Source organism: Centruroides vittatus, unplaced genomic scaffold (assembly GCF_030686945.1).
Source record: "Centruroides vittatus isolate TY-2023 unplaced genomic scaffold, ASM3068694v2 contig_911, whole genome shotgun sequence".
Lineage (NCBI taxonomy): Eukaryota > Metazoa > Arthropoda > Arachnida > Scorpiones > Buthidae > Centruroides > Centruroides vittatus.
The window spans coordinates 75,762-93,632 of NW_027122600.1; the positions used below are offsets into that span (position 1 = coordinate 75,762).

General features: G+C 26.1%; 1 protein-coding gene across 1 annotated transcript in view; it reads right to left on the reverse strand.

Moving 5' to 3' along the window:
• Nucleotides 1–16,277, reverse strand: part of LOC136984284 (casein kinase I-like) — a 67,661-nt gene extending 51,384 nt beyond the window's left edge. The window contains exon 1 of the mRNA XM_067281213.1: nucleotides 15,775–16,277. Within this exon, the coding sequence (XP_067137314.1) occupies nucleotides 15,775–15,970 (196 nt within the window). The 5' untranslated portion in view covers nucleotides 15,971–16,277. The remainder of the gene's footprint in view (nucleotides 1–15,774) is intronic.
• Between the last annotated feature and the right edge of the window lie 1,594 nt (nucleotides 16,278–17,871).

Below are 17,871 nucleotides of genomic sequence, written 5' to 3' on the forward strand. Positions count from 1 at the left end.
ACTACAAGCACAGTAGCATTCGAATGCTGGATATAAACTGAGTGTGGCATTAGATGGCCAGCAAGATACTGAACTTATTTAGCTTGTTGAAACATCATCTAATCAAACAACAGGTTGTTTATATTTATTCCTAGTATCCCAGATAACATGTCAAAACATGCTCAACTTCACCAGTAATATTACTCACTATCAACTTTTAACCTGTTTCTACACGATCATGCGACCTTCCTCCTAACACTAAAACTAAACACACTCCCTACCACTACTCTCTCTTCAACCATTAACATTTTTTTTTTGTTTATTGCCAAGTCCAGCTATAATTGATAGAATTAATGTGAGAAGTCTTCATTTTAAGGCCATTTTTTAAATAAAAAAAAAGAATACTAAATTTTAAGTTAACTAGGAATTTTATGCTAAATACAAACAAAAACTTGAGTGTAACAAAAAAAATTGACAAGATGGAATTTTTTTGGTATTTTTTTCATTTTAGCAAGTTGAAATCTATAAGAAAATGTATAAAAATCCTATGCAGTTTTTTACTTGCAGACCTGTGTAATCAGGAAAACAGGAATAAAATATCAATGCCAATAATAAAAATCAAAGAACTTTTATTAACATATAATCAATTGAAATTAAATACTGTCATTTACATTTAAAAAATTGAAGTAAATGGTTATTTATTATACTTATGAAGTGGACCAGAAAGGTCTATTGTAATGTGCTGTACATTTAAAGCAACAGAATTAGTATGGTACACTGTATTTATAATATTGCACTATAGTATATTACAAATACAAGAGCTTCCCTACTTACAAACAAACATTATACTTAAGAACAATTTGACCTTATGTCTAAAACTTAAATTTTGCATATTCTTGCTGGTCATTGGGTGGTGTTAAACTCAGTCTTTAACCAGTAATAAATAATAAATAATTAATGTGGATTTATTTCTATCACATATTATCATTTTTTTGTTTTTACGCAAATTATGCAGTTCCATTGCCACTCCTGAGGCAGCTTTGAAATTGGTAACATTGGAGTAATGAGTTTTTCATTGTTGTTTGCAATTTTTATAAACTCTTACCATTAATGCTTTAGAAATGCATCCAAAACATAACAGTAAATCTAGTGGTGGAGATAAATGCATTGCTCTATTACCGTGGAAACCAAACCTGTCCTTATAAAAGTAAGCACATTAGGTAATTAAAAAGAATCTGCATTTGAAACACCCCTACTAAGCAGTAGTGAGATAAATGAGTTTAATGTGTTCTAAGTACATTGAAGGATCAAACACTAACAATATGCGGTTAGTCTGTGTACAAATGTACTTTCTAGGTTAGTTTTCAACTTATGACCACACCTTGGAAACCTAACCTGATCGCAAGCAGAGGAGCACCTGTATACAACAATTAGCATCACTATCATTTTACATTTATATTTTATTACACATGTAATTTACTGTGATATATCAGTAAACTTTAATAAAACTTTTATGCTGTAAGCTATTTATTGAAATTATACTTAAATATGAAAACACAAATTCTAAGTGTTTTTGAAAAGACAGCCATGAAAATGAATGTAATAACAGCAGTTTTTGAATGATATAGGCCCTATTTATGGTGTATTTTTTCAATAAAATATGATTAACCATGCATTTTAATAAAACAGACAATATAAAACTTTATATAGAATGATGTTATCATTCTACATAAAATCAAAATCAAACTATAACATTTTATAATATTTATTATAATAGATAAAATGTCATCTACATTATTTACAAAATAATTATTTAGACTAAGTTAAAACAGATCAAACAAGATATATAAATTTATTTTTTGATTTGTTTATTAATTATATTTTCAGACAAATAATCCAAGTTTAAAACAACAAAAATGGAATAACAATATGTAATTTTAATACCCTGTATATTTTTTTAATTTGGAAAAGAATATTAAAAAATATATATTCTCAGTGAGCTTTTTTAAATTAAAAAAAAAAACAAAATAAATATTACATTTAACTTGTACAATTTATATATTCAATATAACTTTATTATAAATTTAATTCAAAAATCATTTTAGTTAAAAAAAAATTCATTTATATGGATCATTTGTTTCAATAACAAGTTTTTAGACATGAACAATTATTAAAAAATATCTGAAAGTAATATTCCTATCTGACATTTGATTTCAAATAGCTGTTAACTATTTGAAAAATATATATACATGTAGATAAATGATAAATCTTTAAATTATAAAATTTTTAAAGAGTATATAACTTCAAATCTACTATAGCAAAGAGATTATTTATGTGCAGTTTTAATAGCATATTTCACACACTATAATTATAACATATCTAACATATCTGGAATATGATAATAGTTGTAATAAAAGTTAAAAATATAATAATAAATCTTGATAAACATTTTTTCATTTGATTTCCTTTTTTTTATTATAAGTTAAAATATGAATTTGAACAAAGCTATATATGAATAAATATATAAGTTTAACAATATGTAACACTAACACACACACACACACACACAAACACAAATTATAAATGTACAGGTTGTATCACAAATAACTGATCATAGGAGAACAATGATGATAAGTTCAATAAATAATTATTGATCATGTAAAATCCTTTTTAGGAGAGAATTATTATTATATTTAAAAAACTTTTTAGTGTTTTCTTCTGATAAAACTTTCTGCTTTCTAAGTTTATAAAATTTGTCAGGTATTTCCAGATATGTTTGAAAATAGATAAAAAAGTAAATTTTTTTAATCACTTGATTCACCATATTTAACTACAAAAACCAAAACTGTAATTCTCATGTTTTATAATATCCTAATAAATTATTAAAGTTTTTAATTTTCATAGAATTTATTTTTTGCATGTGGCATTTTTCAATAGTCTCATGCAGCAAAAAACAACAATTTTTTGAAAAAGAGTGTCTTTCTTTATATTCTATTTTTTCTCACACCTTAGGAATTAACAAAATCACAGATTACATATGAAGGCAGAAAAAGAGTGACTCCATTGTATGATTCTGTTAGTTCCTGTAGTGTGAGAAAGGGCAACATATAGACACCCATGAAAAATTTTTAAAAATGAGTAACATGTTTTAGTCATTTTGGTAGTGTTTCCTTCAGATATTTTAATTATATTTGTTTCCAATTTTTTAATTATAAATTTTAATTTAAAAAATTTTTTAATACTTTCTAGTATATAATATTACTTTTTAACAATTACTGTAGTTTTTCAGAAAAGCTGACCCCTGTAGATATAGCAATTTGAAGATTGCTTTGCTTCCATTTATTGGGAAACTTAGATGATATTTAGTACCATCTTGCAGTAAATTACTTTCAGAGAAAATCATGAGATTGTAGGCTCATTACCCGGTAAAGTATCTTTAATACACCTGTGAAACAGGCTAATGACAGCCATTTCATTTGAAATGAACTATCTTATTTGGCTTGCTTATCAAACTGTATTAACCAAGAAATGCATGCTGTGACATCTGGTCTGTATATTTATCTCAGTGCTAAATGTATATCATAAGTATATCAAATGTATATCAAAGTTTTTGATCAACCCAATGCAACATTAAAAGTTTAGTAAATAATAATTATTTTAATAAACAAACAAAAATTATTAGTTTATCTTATTATTAATGGAAGATCAGTAGGGCATTTATTTTTACAAAATTGAATTTAACTAACTATTTCAGCAAAGCTGCATTCAAGATATGACTAGCAGTATTGTACTGAATCTACAAATGGTTTTGTGGGAGAATCCGTATTACATTTTAGATACAGAGATAATTATAGAAATGTTTATATCAAAGTAAGTTATAAAAAAATATATATTATACAAGTTTTATTTATGTGATCACTGAAAAGATGAAGTGTTTTGAATACAGCTGCTTAATCTTAAAGTCTCCAATTTTTTATATATAAACTTTATTTAAAAATCTAAAAACAATAAAGTTTTAAAATTTCCTTTATAACTGGTTTCATTATATTATAAAATCAAACAACAATAATATCATTACAGAGTATAACAGAAAAATCCCATTAATTTTCACGAACACAAACAAACAAAAAAAAAGAAGAGCTAAACAAAAGAACAATTAGTGTAACTAGAGCAGGGGTAAGCAACCTTTTTAAGCATGTGTGCCAAAATTGCAAATCTATAATGCAAAATTTTTTCATGTGTCAACCAAAATTTTCAGGAGCATATTACTTGATGTCTTAAGTATTGAGAAAACTTCAAATAATCAAAAATCCATATATATATATATATACACACATTTCAGAAACCCAATAAATTCTTTACAAAATACAAAAAAAATATATAAAATGATGGTAAAAAAATCATCCCATGTTTTGGCTGCCTGGCAAATGGGATAAAACTTATAAGTCAGTATATTACAGAGATAGATGGCTTGGAAATAGAATGTTTCTTTCACTTTCTTATTAGTTATTATTAATAAAAAAGTTGATGGTGCCTGTTCCTTTATTGCATTTCTATTTAGTATTACACTACTCAACAAAATTGATTTCTATTAAGTTAAAATATACAACTCAATGAACATGTTAAATATTTCATTTTTTAAAGCGAGTCCTGGATTTCAGGCCAAAAAAAGTCATTGCCATGCAAAGAATTGCTCACCTCTGACTTAGACTATGATTAATGTACTAAATTTCAATTCCTCATAATTTTGACTTGTAGAAAAAATAAAAAAATTCTCTTCAAATAAATCTATTAAGTTAAATGAGATATTTATATAAATTTATTAATTTTCTAATTATGAAAAGTTTCATGCATGATTCTGCTACAAAACAATCATAACATATTTGATAACCCAACTGTACAAACTTTTGATGAACCAAACATATATATTCTAAAAGAAATAAAGTATTTTGCTAACAAAGCTGATAATCTTACAATTTACTTAAAGTATATCTACAAAATGTATTTCAGATCTACATAGATTAGATATATTATGAAGAAGAGTTACACAAAAACAATAAAAGCTTACATATGCCAATAAAAATTAAATGAAATTACTGAAAAATTATATTTTTTAAAGCAAAAATAATAAGTATTAAAAAAATAACAAAATATATTCGAAAAAGTACAAATTAAAAAATATATATTTATTTAATAATATATATTTAATAAATATTTACAGAATAGTATTAAAATTTTCTGAACTTATATAAAATTTTTTCTTTTTGTGATAACACATTATCTTTTATCATCATAAATAATAAATTTCATACATTTTTAGCATTTCCTTTCAAAAACAATAGTCTCTATAGCAGTGATTCTCAACCTTTCTTTTGTCACAGTACACTTATAATAATTTAAAAATTTGGCAAGAAGTAAACATGTGTTCAGTGAGAACCGCAGGACAACCAGTGATGTCATAACAGTGACTTTTAAACGCTGTTCATTATTTAGGTCACATTTTCTAAACTCCTTGGTAACTAGCAGCAGTTACTGTTAACACCAGTTACAATTTCCAAACGTTCGTAGAACCGATTGAACTACTTGTCTGATGTCGCTTATGTGTAGATATTCCCAGTGGCGGCACACTAAAGCACCGCGGCACAGTGGTTGAGAATCACTGCTCTATAGACAAGATTGTTTTCTGAGCTGTCACAGCAAAAGGATTATTCTTAATGTAAAAATCATCATCATTCTCTACAGACTTTTATTATTGTAAATAAATTTTTTTAAAGGAAATAATTTTTCTACCAGCTATCTTCCCTAACAAGTTAATCAAAAGAAAATTAAATAAAAAAAAAACAAGAAAACAATCAGATTAAAAATGAAGATAAAATTTTTAAAAATAATTGAATATATCAAAATTAGCTTTAAAAATATTTGTTTCAGCAAACATTTATTTTGAATTTTTCAAGCACAATTAACAAACAATTTTAATAAAAATAGTGATAGAAATCCTAACTTTCACGGAAGAGATACACTTTCAAAGTCATTAAATTAAAAACAATGGCTTTGTTTGTAAATCACTAAAGCACTCCTTCTAAGAATAATTTTAATATCTTCAGAAGAATATTTATTTTAAAAAATAAGATCATCTTAAAAAATATGGAATATTCAAAATTATTCCAGAAATGTTACATAATATCTTCTTAAAATCTGATTTTCTTATTTATTAGGTTAAATTAAAAGCTAAATTTAAAAAAATTATCTATAACTGCATTTTTATAATGCTATAAATAGCACTTCTGTCAGAGGATACTTTTAAACTATCAACTTGGTTAAATTTAATAAAAATCATAATTTGTAATATATTAATGAGTTGGAATTATAAATGAGTAAAGAATATTGCTCTTCAATAAGTATTTCATATTGCTAGTGATAATTTAGGTATTACTATACATTCATATTGTTAATTACAAATTTTCTTTATATTTAGGTATAAAGAAAAAATCTATAACAAACAAGAAGTTAATATTTGATAGATTGATTTGATTTTAGGTGGGAATTTATTCTTAGTCTTGGTTCCTGCTTTAGGTTAATACACAATTCCAAGCTAAGATATTGGAATACTTACATAAAAAGATAATGATACTATGAAGAGAAATACTATGTTACATAACACGCACTACTACACGTTAGAATATCTAAGCACCACTAAAAAGTGAATACAGAATCTTTCAAATGACATGAAACATTTGGTTTAATCACAAATATTTTGAAATGAAACATGATTGCATGTGACAAAATTTTGGAATATCTTTCCTTATACCAAAATATTGGAATAACACAGAAAACAGCAAAAAATTAACTCAATAAAGTTTATAACTAAATAAAAGTAAGACTAAATGCATAAAGTTGTTTTCACCTTATTTAGTGCTTTGTTGGTGCTCCACATGCCTTGATTACAGCTTGCAATCTTGAAAGCATGCTATGCACTAATTTGGCACAGTCTTCCCATTGAATTAAATGCCCTTATTTTTTTACTAATTCATTTCTTGTAATTTTTTTTCTTTGGCCAACCTTTTCTTCGTGATTCCTCACAAGTTTTCTATGGGATTAAGGTCTGGTGAATTGTGAAGCTAGTACTTGAACATTATGCTCATTAAGCCATTTCTTAGTAGAGGATAATGCATAAGCTGGAGCATTGTGTCATACTGAAAAATGCAGTCAGCATTATCATGAAAGTTCCAGAATTTGCTGATGTACTGTTAAATTTACAATGATATGCAGCATTGCCAGTTCTCCAATGCTGGAGTTCCAAAGCTCTCTAATGCTTCAGTTCTCACAGAGCCCAATCTGAGGCTTCATGCAGTCCCAGATTGTGCTCTGTGGAAACTATTGAGCTTTCCATGGAAGGATTCATATTTTGTTTACCAGACCTTTACACTCTGGTCTCCATAAGATATACAAAATCTTGACTCAACATTGAAAGTGACTTGTGACCATTACTCTTCGCTACAGCAAACATGTTCTTTGAAGAATTTACTGTTGCTTCATCTGTGCAGATGTTAATAAAGGCTTACATTTTGGTATACAGTAGTCCATTTCCATCTCATACAATAGTTGGACAGTTGTTCTACCTTGCTGCCATAATTTTTCATAAATGATGATATTGTTTAGAGGTTTGGAAATGATTGGCTTTCACGGTTCATTTTAACAGGCAGTCTTCCAAAGCAGATATGCAACATCATTCTGCATTTCTTCTGCCATTTTCAAAGCCAAATCCAAGATTGTACTTCAACACTTTTTAAACAATAGATTGTGTGCAACTGATGATAGATACTATAACTTTTTGTGTTTCACCTGTATCTCTTAATGAAACAATTGCTTGTTTTTGGCCAAAAGATCATTTCACTGAGACATTTTAGTTCAATGTAGTTTGGTAAAAGTACTTTTAGCTAATGCATTTCTTTATGCAAATAAGTTTGAGACTAATTTGCATATAAAACAGTTAAAGTTGCAGTTTTAATAAGTTATTCTATTATTTTGGTACTGGAATTAAAGTATTCCAGTATTTTGTCACAAAATGGATAATTTTTATTTTCATAAACAGCACAAATAAATACATTGTTTGATACCACTGGAAAGCTTAGCATTTATAGTATTTATATACATATGTATGTTTATTTTATATTAATTGCTCCTAATTAATTTGTAACTAGAAATTACAATCTGCTATATTATCAGGCTATAATAAGGCTAAGTTAATAATTAGTCATGAAGTAATTTGTCTAAAAGTAGGCAGACACACCACTATCTCATATTATTAATAATTATAATAAATTAATTTTAATTTAGAATTTCTGAAAGAAAACAATCTGCCCAGAGCAAGACTTGAACCTACAACTTCTGCTTACCATACGAATGAGCTGCTTATTATGCTACTTCGACCAAACTATTAAATTTAGATATACCATTGCAGGGATGGACAGAGTGAAGACGCTGCGCTACATTTTCTCTTCAGCTGCAACAAATACAACCAACAAAGTGCAGAACTCTTCAAAGAATGTCTCCAAACAGGACTCAACTGGCTCCCCAATCCTGCTAACATTCTCAATAACAAAAAACTATGGACAAAAATGAAGAATTTCATATGCAACACAAAAAGACTCAGGCTCACGAATTCCATTCGCCAGCGAGATGGGTGACATGGCCACATCTCACATCTGGACCAATGATAGACTAGCTGGTATCATTTAAGGTAGGCTGGCTACTTGCCCAATTTGTTCAACCTGTAATTTGACTGTACTGTGAATATGCAAATTAGACCCACTAGGTTTATATCTACTAGGTTCTTCAATGTTTTTAATGTTTAATTTTGTAATGTCTTATCTCTTTGCCAATCCAATCTACAGCACTAACCATGTAAATATGTGACTTAGTCATATCAATAACTAATATTCATGTTTTGTTCTATATCTAGCTTTTTATAATAATGTTCCACTCCTTTATCGAGTGTTGGTATTTGTATAAATTATATATATAAAGCAGTCATAAATCGTGTACTTTGTAATTGTTAAAACATTGTGTCTGATGCACCCCTTTGCTGTACAGACTCACCTACACATGCAAACTTGTCATGTTTGTTTTTATACTGAATCACTGTACATATTTTGTCTTGTAACTGTATTTTTACTTGTTCAACAATTATGATGCAGACACCCAATGATCCAACACATCCCTTCAATCTTTCCCTATTTTCTTCCACTCCCTATTTACTATCACTTTCTCTTCTAATTTCAATTTTATCACTTCTAATTTCTTAGAGGTAAAGTCTGTGCACATACAGACAACCTCTCTACTCTTTTAATGTAATGTAATATACCATTACAGGTCACTCATGACAACTTAAAGTGTCCATGGCCATCCTCTCCACAACGCTCAGTCAGCTATCGCTTTTACAACTGTGTGTGCGTGTGTGTGTGTGTGTGTGAACTATTTATTAAGTTAGCTTTATTATAGCCCAATAATATGGCATGTCACCTAGCTTTAATTAATTAAAAAATTATGGAGTTTTATAGTCATGCTAGTTTTCAATAAATATTCTAATACTTTGGTACAGAGTTGTATATTGTACAGGCCTACACTAAGAATTATATTTTGACTATTATCAAAACATCTTAGCTTTCACTATTAATGTGGTCTATTAATATGTATTTTCATCTGATTAATCTGCTTCTTATACAAAATATATTTCCATAGAAACAAATTAAATACACAAAAACCATCTAATTGTAAAGTAGATGATTTTTATAATGTATGCTAAATAAATAATTATTGAAATTTTCATATAAGATTTATTCCTATTAATAACAAAGTCATTATAAAAAATTATTATTATTAAATAATAAAAATTTATAAAAAGGAACTTTATCTAATTAATATTAATAAATCACATAAAAATTAAATATACTTTTAAATGAAAATATATGCATTACGTAAACAGAAATTTTTTTTTTAAATTAAAATTATCAAAATTAAAAGATTTCAAAATTATGTGATGACAGTGTGGATCAATAAACATCAAATTTAGGCTTTAAAGATTAATGCTTACATTATTAATCTATGATGAATATAGAAGTCCAATGATTTTATTTTTATTTAATAACAACAAATTCATCAACAACACATTATTTCTTAAAATTATATTTTCTTATAATGTTAATATTTTTTTGGTTTTCCTTCCACTTCAATAAAAATGAAAAATGTTAGTTTACTCTACCAGAGTATTTAAATGAATATTTTAACACAAAAAAAGTTTTGTATCTTATTCCACATTCATGTTAAAGCACTAGTGTACTGAAGATTATTTACCCTAAACTGCACTGAAATAAAAGTCAGTGCTTGTCAATGCAAACTTGGTTCTTTGAAGAAGGTGTCAACCTAAACACACACCAATTTTAGGGTTGCTAGCATAAATTGCTTAGTATATAGTAGGACAACTAATGCTCCAACTTGAATGCAACTCTTAATTCAAAAAACGAATTTATAAATTTCTCCTTACATTAAACATATAATTCTGGAATATATTTAGATAAATTTTAACATTTAATCTGAAAATTAATTAAATTTCTATATAAGTTTTTCCAATATAAATTCTAGTGTATAAATTTACATGGTAAAATTTCTCTCTGTGGTTTTTTTCTATTTGCTGGCTACAAATGTATCAAAGTATATAATTTCCTGAATTTAATAAAATTATATCTTGAAATATTGATTAGAGCTTTGTACAAAATATATGTATTTTGTACAAAAATATAATAAATACATTATTAAAAAATATATATTTTATATTGTTTTCATATATATACATTATCAGTTGCTGTTTTATAATAGAACTGAAATAAATACATTTACGTAAAGTAGCAACAGATAACTTATACAACATATACAAATGAAAACAATAATTACTTTGGTTTTAAATTTACTGAAAAACTATTTATGTACAGATATCCCTCATATAACACTGTAGTTAACAAAAGTGTACTATTCTTTTTTCGTTACTAAGAGAAATATGTTTATTAAAGCAATCAGTAATTAGCAATCACAATCTGTTGATCTTGATCAGCAAAACAGCAATTTGTTGATCTTGATCAGAAATATCAACATCATCCTCAGCTTTTATTTTTATCATAAAAAACTTTTTATGGATGACAAATTAAAAATATGTTATTAATCGAAAATTCATTCTCGCTGGTTGCATTTGTTCAGTCGAGTACCAGGTGATTCTTTTCTCAGAATTTGTGTTCAAATACCGAATTGTTCGAGTACTGAGTTACCAATGTATTTTGTTCATCATTTTTACAAATAATTACTTACCTACAGTTAAAAAGGTTTAATAACACTTACCTAAAAACGTTTAAATAAACTTTACTAAATACAAAGATTAATCTATAAAACCAAAACACAGTGACAGTCTTAAAGGCTAAAGGATGGCACCTGGTTGATAGGAAGGCTAGGATAAGGAAGAAAAAATTATACTATCAATTTTCTTTTGAAAATTTTAATATTCTAAAATCCATGAGCAAATTTGAGACAACATGCATGCAGACTTGAATAAAAGAATATTGGACAACAGAGTTTGCACTTAAAAATTGTGAAATTTCGTATGGAGGATTTCCCAAATTTTTGAACCGTGTTGTACAAGGGATACCTATATAAATTTTAAAAATTTCATTTACTCAGTTTTCGTGCTACTGGAGAATAAAATTGTACTTATTGCATGAAATAAAAGCTATTCCAAAAATTATTCGTAAATAAGATTAAGGTCATCTAAGATAAAAACACACATCCAGAAATGAGTCCGAGGAAAAAAATTATTTATTCTCTAACAGAAGTTATGAAAAGAGCTAAAAATTTTTTAAACGTATGTATACAGTATAATGCTGTTTTCACATACAGCTACATAAATTTTTTTCAAAGTAAGAAGTTTCAATTCTATTCATGTTTTAATGAAAAACAATAAAAATCCTGTATTAAAATCTTATTTAAATTCTTCTACAACAAGTACGTCTATTTGATCATAAATGCTCTAAAGATATCTTTTTATATGTAAACACTGATTTCAATTATTATATGCCAATAACTTGATAATGTATTAATAATAAATTATGTAGTTACTTACAAATATAAAAATACTAAAATTGTATTTTTTGAAAGTTTACTGTATAGTAGTTAATCAAAAAAGCAGATAACCCTTTCAAAGATAAAAATCAATAAGTCAACTGCATTCAACTATATCTGAATAAAGTAAAGAAAAATTATATTTTTTTATGTATAGATTGAATGCATATGTATAATGTTCAAATATATATTGCATAATGCAGTATAGATATTAAATTCTACTTTACAATAATAAATATGAAAATATTTTTTGAAGTTCATCATCATCATATTTCTAAATTATATATTTTGAAAAATATCATTTATTAAACTGTCGAAATATAAATATTAGATACCATTTGACAAGTCAGAAAAATGTTATAAACAAAGAATTCCCAATGTTAAAATATCTGTTGGCAAGCTAAAAATACATATTGACAACTTTTTATATAACAGCTTTTGAATTTTCATTTAACCAAATAAGCCTAATTTTAGCTGTTATTCTTTATTAATTTCTTTCCATCAAATTCTTTAATATACAGTATATATATAATCATAATATTTCAGTAAATAAAGATCAAAAGTACTTCTCTAATAAAATTAAAAAAGCCATGAGTTATAGAAGCCAACATCTAATTTAACTTGATTAATAATAGAACATAATGAATCTATTTTAGCATAATAATAAAATTAGTTGTTGACTTCTATAAATTATGCTAACTCTTTGAAATTTGATTGCTAATAAAGGAAGTTAGAATGAATTTTTAATTTTTCTCTACATTTTTATTATCCAACTATTTTATAATAATTCTCAAAATGTATATTTAAAAAAAATTCTATGAATAATTTCATTAAATGAAAAAATATAAAGTTCTCCATTTCTTCTAATTATACACTTTGCTTTATAAAAACAGAGCACTTTACATAGAATTAAATGAAAGAGTACATTATGAAAATGAATCATTCTTTTTCACATAAACTTAAATCAAAATTTTTAATATTAATTTTTTTTATATATTTAAAACATCAATTCTAGCAATGCTTACTGGAATACTGTAAATGTCTTTTAAGAAATCATAAAATTTATTAATTAAAAATTTATGGAATAAATTAATAGTTTCATCTTACTACATTTTTTATATTGAAAACTAATTTTACAGATGCTATTATGAAAAATGAAATATTTTATTAAAAAATAAATATGAAGTTACAAATGTAATTCCAATTTGTGACTTGAACTTTTAATGATCCTTCGGCAGGCTTAATTTGAACTTTTAATATTGCAATGATAAAAAAAGTATTTTAAAATTTTTTTATAATTCTTAGAGCTTCTGATTTGTCATATTCCAAAAATGAATTACTCATTTAGTGTGAAATTTGTCAGTTCCAAAATCTTACAGATAGATCATTTACAAAAAAACTGTTGGTCTATAATTTATAACATTTAGCAGACAGTTTTAATCTAATGGCATAGTGAAGTAGTCTAATAAATAATTTAAGTAAAAAATGACAAAACATTTTACTTATATAAACTAAACTATGAATCAATATTATAAAACATATTTTGTTAAATAATTTTGATTTTTCTATTATTTTTAGTATATACTATAAACTTACATGAAATTAATAAATAACAAATTAATTAAAGTACTTTTACCAGTAAAATCATTGTGCTTCTTAAAAAAAATAAGTTATAATTTATACAAATACCAAAAATAATTTGCAAATCAAATAACTGGAAAAAATCCAGTTTATTGATCACAAATGATTTCTATTCCTCAGAAAATTATCTAAAATATTCTATATAATCATGACATATATTACAAACTTTTTATAACTCTTTATTTTTCATACATTTTTATGTAATCATACTATAAATTATTCGAAAGGTTTATATTCTACCATCTTTAATAATTATATTGTATAAAATTTATTTAACTACTGTAATTGTCATCACTAATACTTATTCTTAATTCAATATTAAGTGTAAAGCAACAACAAATGTATAATTACTTAAGTATATTAATAAAATAAGAACAGATAATTGACAAACAAATTACTAAGAGAATGAAATTAATCTTTCAAATTACTTATGAGCTAAATAAAAATTATAATAGAAACAAACTGATTAAAAATACATAACTAAGAGAAATTAATTCTCAAAAAACATAACTAAAGGAATTGATTATTTAAATCTAATAAATTTGTTTAGTCATCAAAAAACTCACTAAAAGTTTTATGTATTAACTGCTGGGAATTCAATAAACATCATTAAAGAGCTGAACTATGTTTAAAAATCTCATTGTTAAAATAATCATTACATATCACTTTTAAATTTCAACACCTAAGCAAAATGCTTTATAAGATTCAACATAATAGGAATTAATAATATATTCAATCTTAAAAACTTAGTGATGGATTGTAGATTAGAAAAGCTGAAACATGAATTTAAATAATTATCATCTAATTTGCTAAAATTTCTATTTAGGTAATAAAATTACATAATATATAATTTGTGTGTTTAGCTTTAAAATTTATTTGTAATATAAGAACTGGTTATGAACAATTTATAAATACATTAAAATCAAATTTCCTTAAATTCCATTACATAAATTACTATAAATTATTGATTTTATTCTTTGTTTCTAAGAAAATAATGCTGATGAGATTCTATAATTAAAATAAAATAAGCATTTAAAAATTTATCACATAAGACTGCAATGTATACGAGAATATATGCATCAGTTACCGATATTCCATAAATTTCATAACTATGATTTATCCTTCAACCGATGACTATCATATTAAAAAATGATTTTACATATTAAATCACATTATTATTAAACATTCATTTAATGTCAATGACATTTTTAATCAGTTCTACTGTTATTTTCTCAACAACTAAAATATTTAACTGCCAATTTATTATTTAAAAATCTCAAATAAAAAAAAAACATAAAATCGGGATAGTGTCTCAACAATAATCAATCAGTGCATTCACAAAATGATATTAAGATGTTTAATACTTTCCAGTTTATTGGCTTTAAACTGAAGTTAAACAAACAAAACAAATTTAAAAATCATCAAAAACTGCATATTAATATAATTATAGAATGACTTTAACTAAAGTCTATCAATGTTATAATGCTATACTTTTAAAAATTTCTTTTAATTTTGCAATCGCATTCTTTGTTTTTTTTTAATTGGAATTGATTACAACACGGATAAAGAACATGAACAGAAACCAGAAAAATAGGTTTTGTCTTTGGTAAAAATGACATATTTAATATTTACAACATTAACATACCTTTAAAGAATTTACACTGACCAGAATATATGGAAGTTTCAACAAAAACACTTTTTTTATTCTGTCAAAATGTACAATGTAGCTTCATTCTGGTGTTATCATTATGTTTAGTAAACTGTATATACATGTATTTTGTCACTCACACTGACTAGAAACCGAAGATATCTTTATACATTTGAATGGACGTTAGTTTATTTGTATGGAAGACTTTTGTCAATGTGTACTGAACGTGTTCAAACTTGTATTGCACTTTGTGAGATGTGTTCATTCTCGGTTGTGACGGTCTGTCTGTTTTATTGTCTTTTTTTCTTTTTATTAAACGATAAACTACGTGTAAAATTACTCACCGAGTCTTAACTCGCCAAAATTCCCACATCCGATCTTCTTACCGACTTTAAAATTGGGACCGACCATCAGGACCCCCGAATTACCAGATGACGACTGCCTGGCTGACGTGTAAGTGTGCATGGCTTTAAAGTCGGATATCTTATACTTCCTCGGGTTATCTTGGCGAGAATTATCTTTTAATTCTCGCTTTTGCATTTTTCGTCTAGAACAACCGCATTAGGCTTAACACGTCCGCCATGAATTGCGGCAAGACGGCGATCAATTACATCCCCGATATTGTTCGTTCCGTAGTAGCATATTTAATCGACTGTTACGGGATCTCTTTTAGAGTAGTTTAACATTGACTTGTAATTTGTAAATTCGATGTTTATTATCCGTGATTCATCCCAAGAACAAAGCAACAAACCAACGACTCGTCGGCTTCACGACCTCATCCCCGCCTCGAACCCAGATCCGACTGTCGTCGAAGCCATTGCACTAAACAATCGAGATCTCCGACCTTTAACAAAAAAATATTAACCGTCTTCTACCGTTCGTTACGAAATATCTTATATTAATATTTTACGTATATTTATAATTATTAAAAAAAATAGAATGTGAGCAAAAAATATTTCTTAGATGATGATATTTAATATAAAATTATATTTTATATTCCCTTTTATGGCGTTTGATTCGAATGAAGTTTTTTACTGGTTTTATTTTTTGCGATAATAAAAAAAATTTGTGCGCTAAATAAAATATATTTTTTTAATTTAGGGTTTGAATTTAATAGTATTTATCAACAATTTTTAAATTTAAAAATATTTAAATAAAAACCCGATTAGAGTTGTGTAACATTATATGTTATGTTATTAAAAAATTAGTAAAACTTAATGTTTTAATTATAAATTCTTTATTTAATTAATTGGACGTACATCAAACAGCCTACTTTTGTAAATAATAATTAATAAAATTATATAATAACTATTTTTCTGTTATTTAATATAAATTTGACCTGACCACTAGAGGGCCGTGTCTAAAAATTAGCAGAGGAATAGTCTTTTTGAGATCTTTATATTAATTTCCTATATTTTGATTATTATGTGTTGATCCTTTTCGAATACAATAAATAATTTGAATATTCATTTCTAAAACTCAAACAGTAAAAAAACCAATATATATCAAGGAAAAAAAATGGCATGGAGACAGCAGCGCCAAAAGATTGACTATATTTTTTTTAAAAGGTAACATTTTATATGTAAAATGAATGAATGTAACAAATGACTCGCATTAATTTTTTTTTTATTTTTTACTTTTCCAGCTGTATGGACATTAACAGAATAATTTTAAAATTTTAAATTTATATAGAACTTTACAGTTCTGTATAAAAATGATTGAAAAGTTGCTAAAAATTTAATTTTTTTACAACTTTTCATATCTTTATAACTTATATTAAAATGTTATCATTATTATTATTTATTTAAAAAATAAAAAATAATAATGCTGACTATATTTTAATATAGCATGAGCATATATTTTACACATTATACTATTCTTTCCTCTGTAAATATATTTATAATACACTGTAAAGTTGTATATATGTAAACAGATTTATATAGAGGGGAGTAGCATGGGCCTCTAATACAAAACACCTTCAAATTTAGCCATTTATGTAAAAACATAACATGAAAGTGGTTGAAAAACATTTAAAATGAACTTAAATAAAAATTATTTATTATAAAAGTACCGTTATATTTGGTTTGGTATGGTTTGATAAGATACTGCAACCCAACATATGGACAATCTGCCAGGGAGACATTACCTCCCAGGGGGATTTTTATGGGAAAATTATCCGTATTTCGGTGTTAGACACGTAAATAAAGACAGAAATACTCCACGCGACCAGCTCGGTGAGGCGCGAACCCCGATCAACAACCAGTGTTCGGTGGTTTTATCCATTCGGTCACTGATGGACCACCATTATATCAATATTTGTAAAATGATAATATAATAATATCCGTCCCTCACCACCCGGTTGCCCCATTGTGGGCCTGGCCGAACCAATAATGGGCCTACTAAAAGAGGCCCTCTTAGTGCCCACAGGGCGGAAAGAGTTT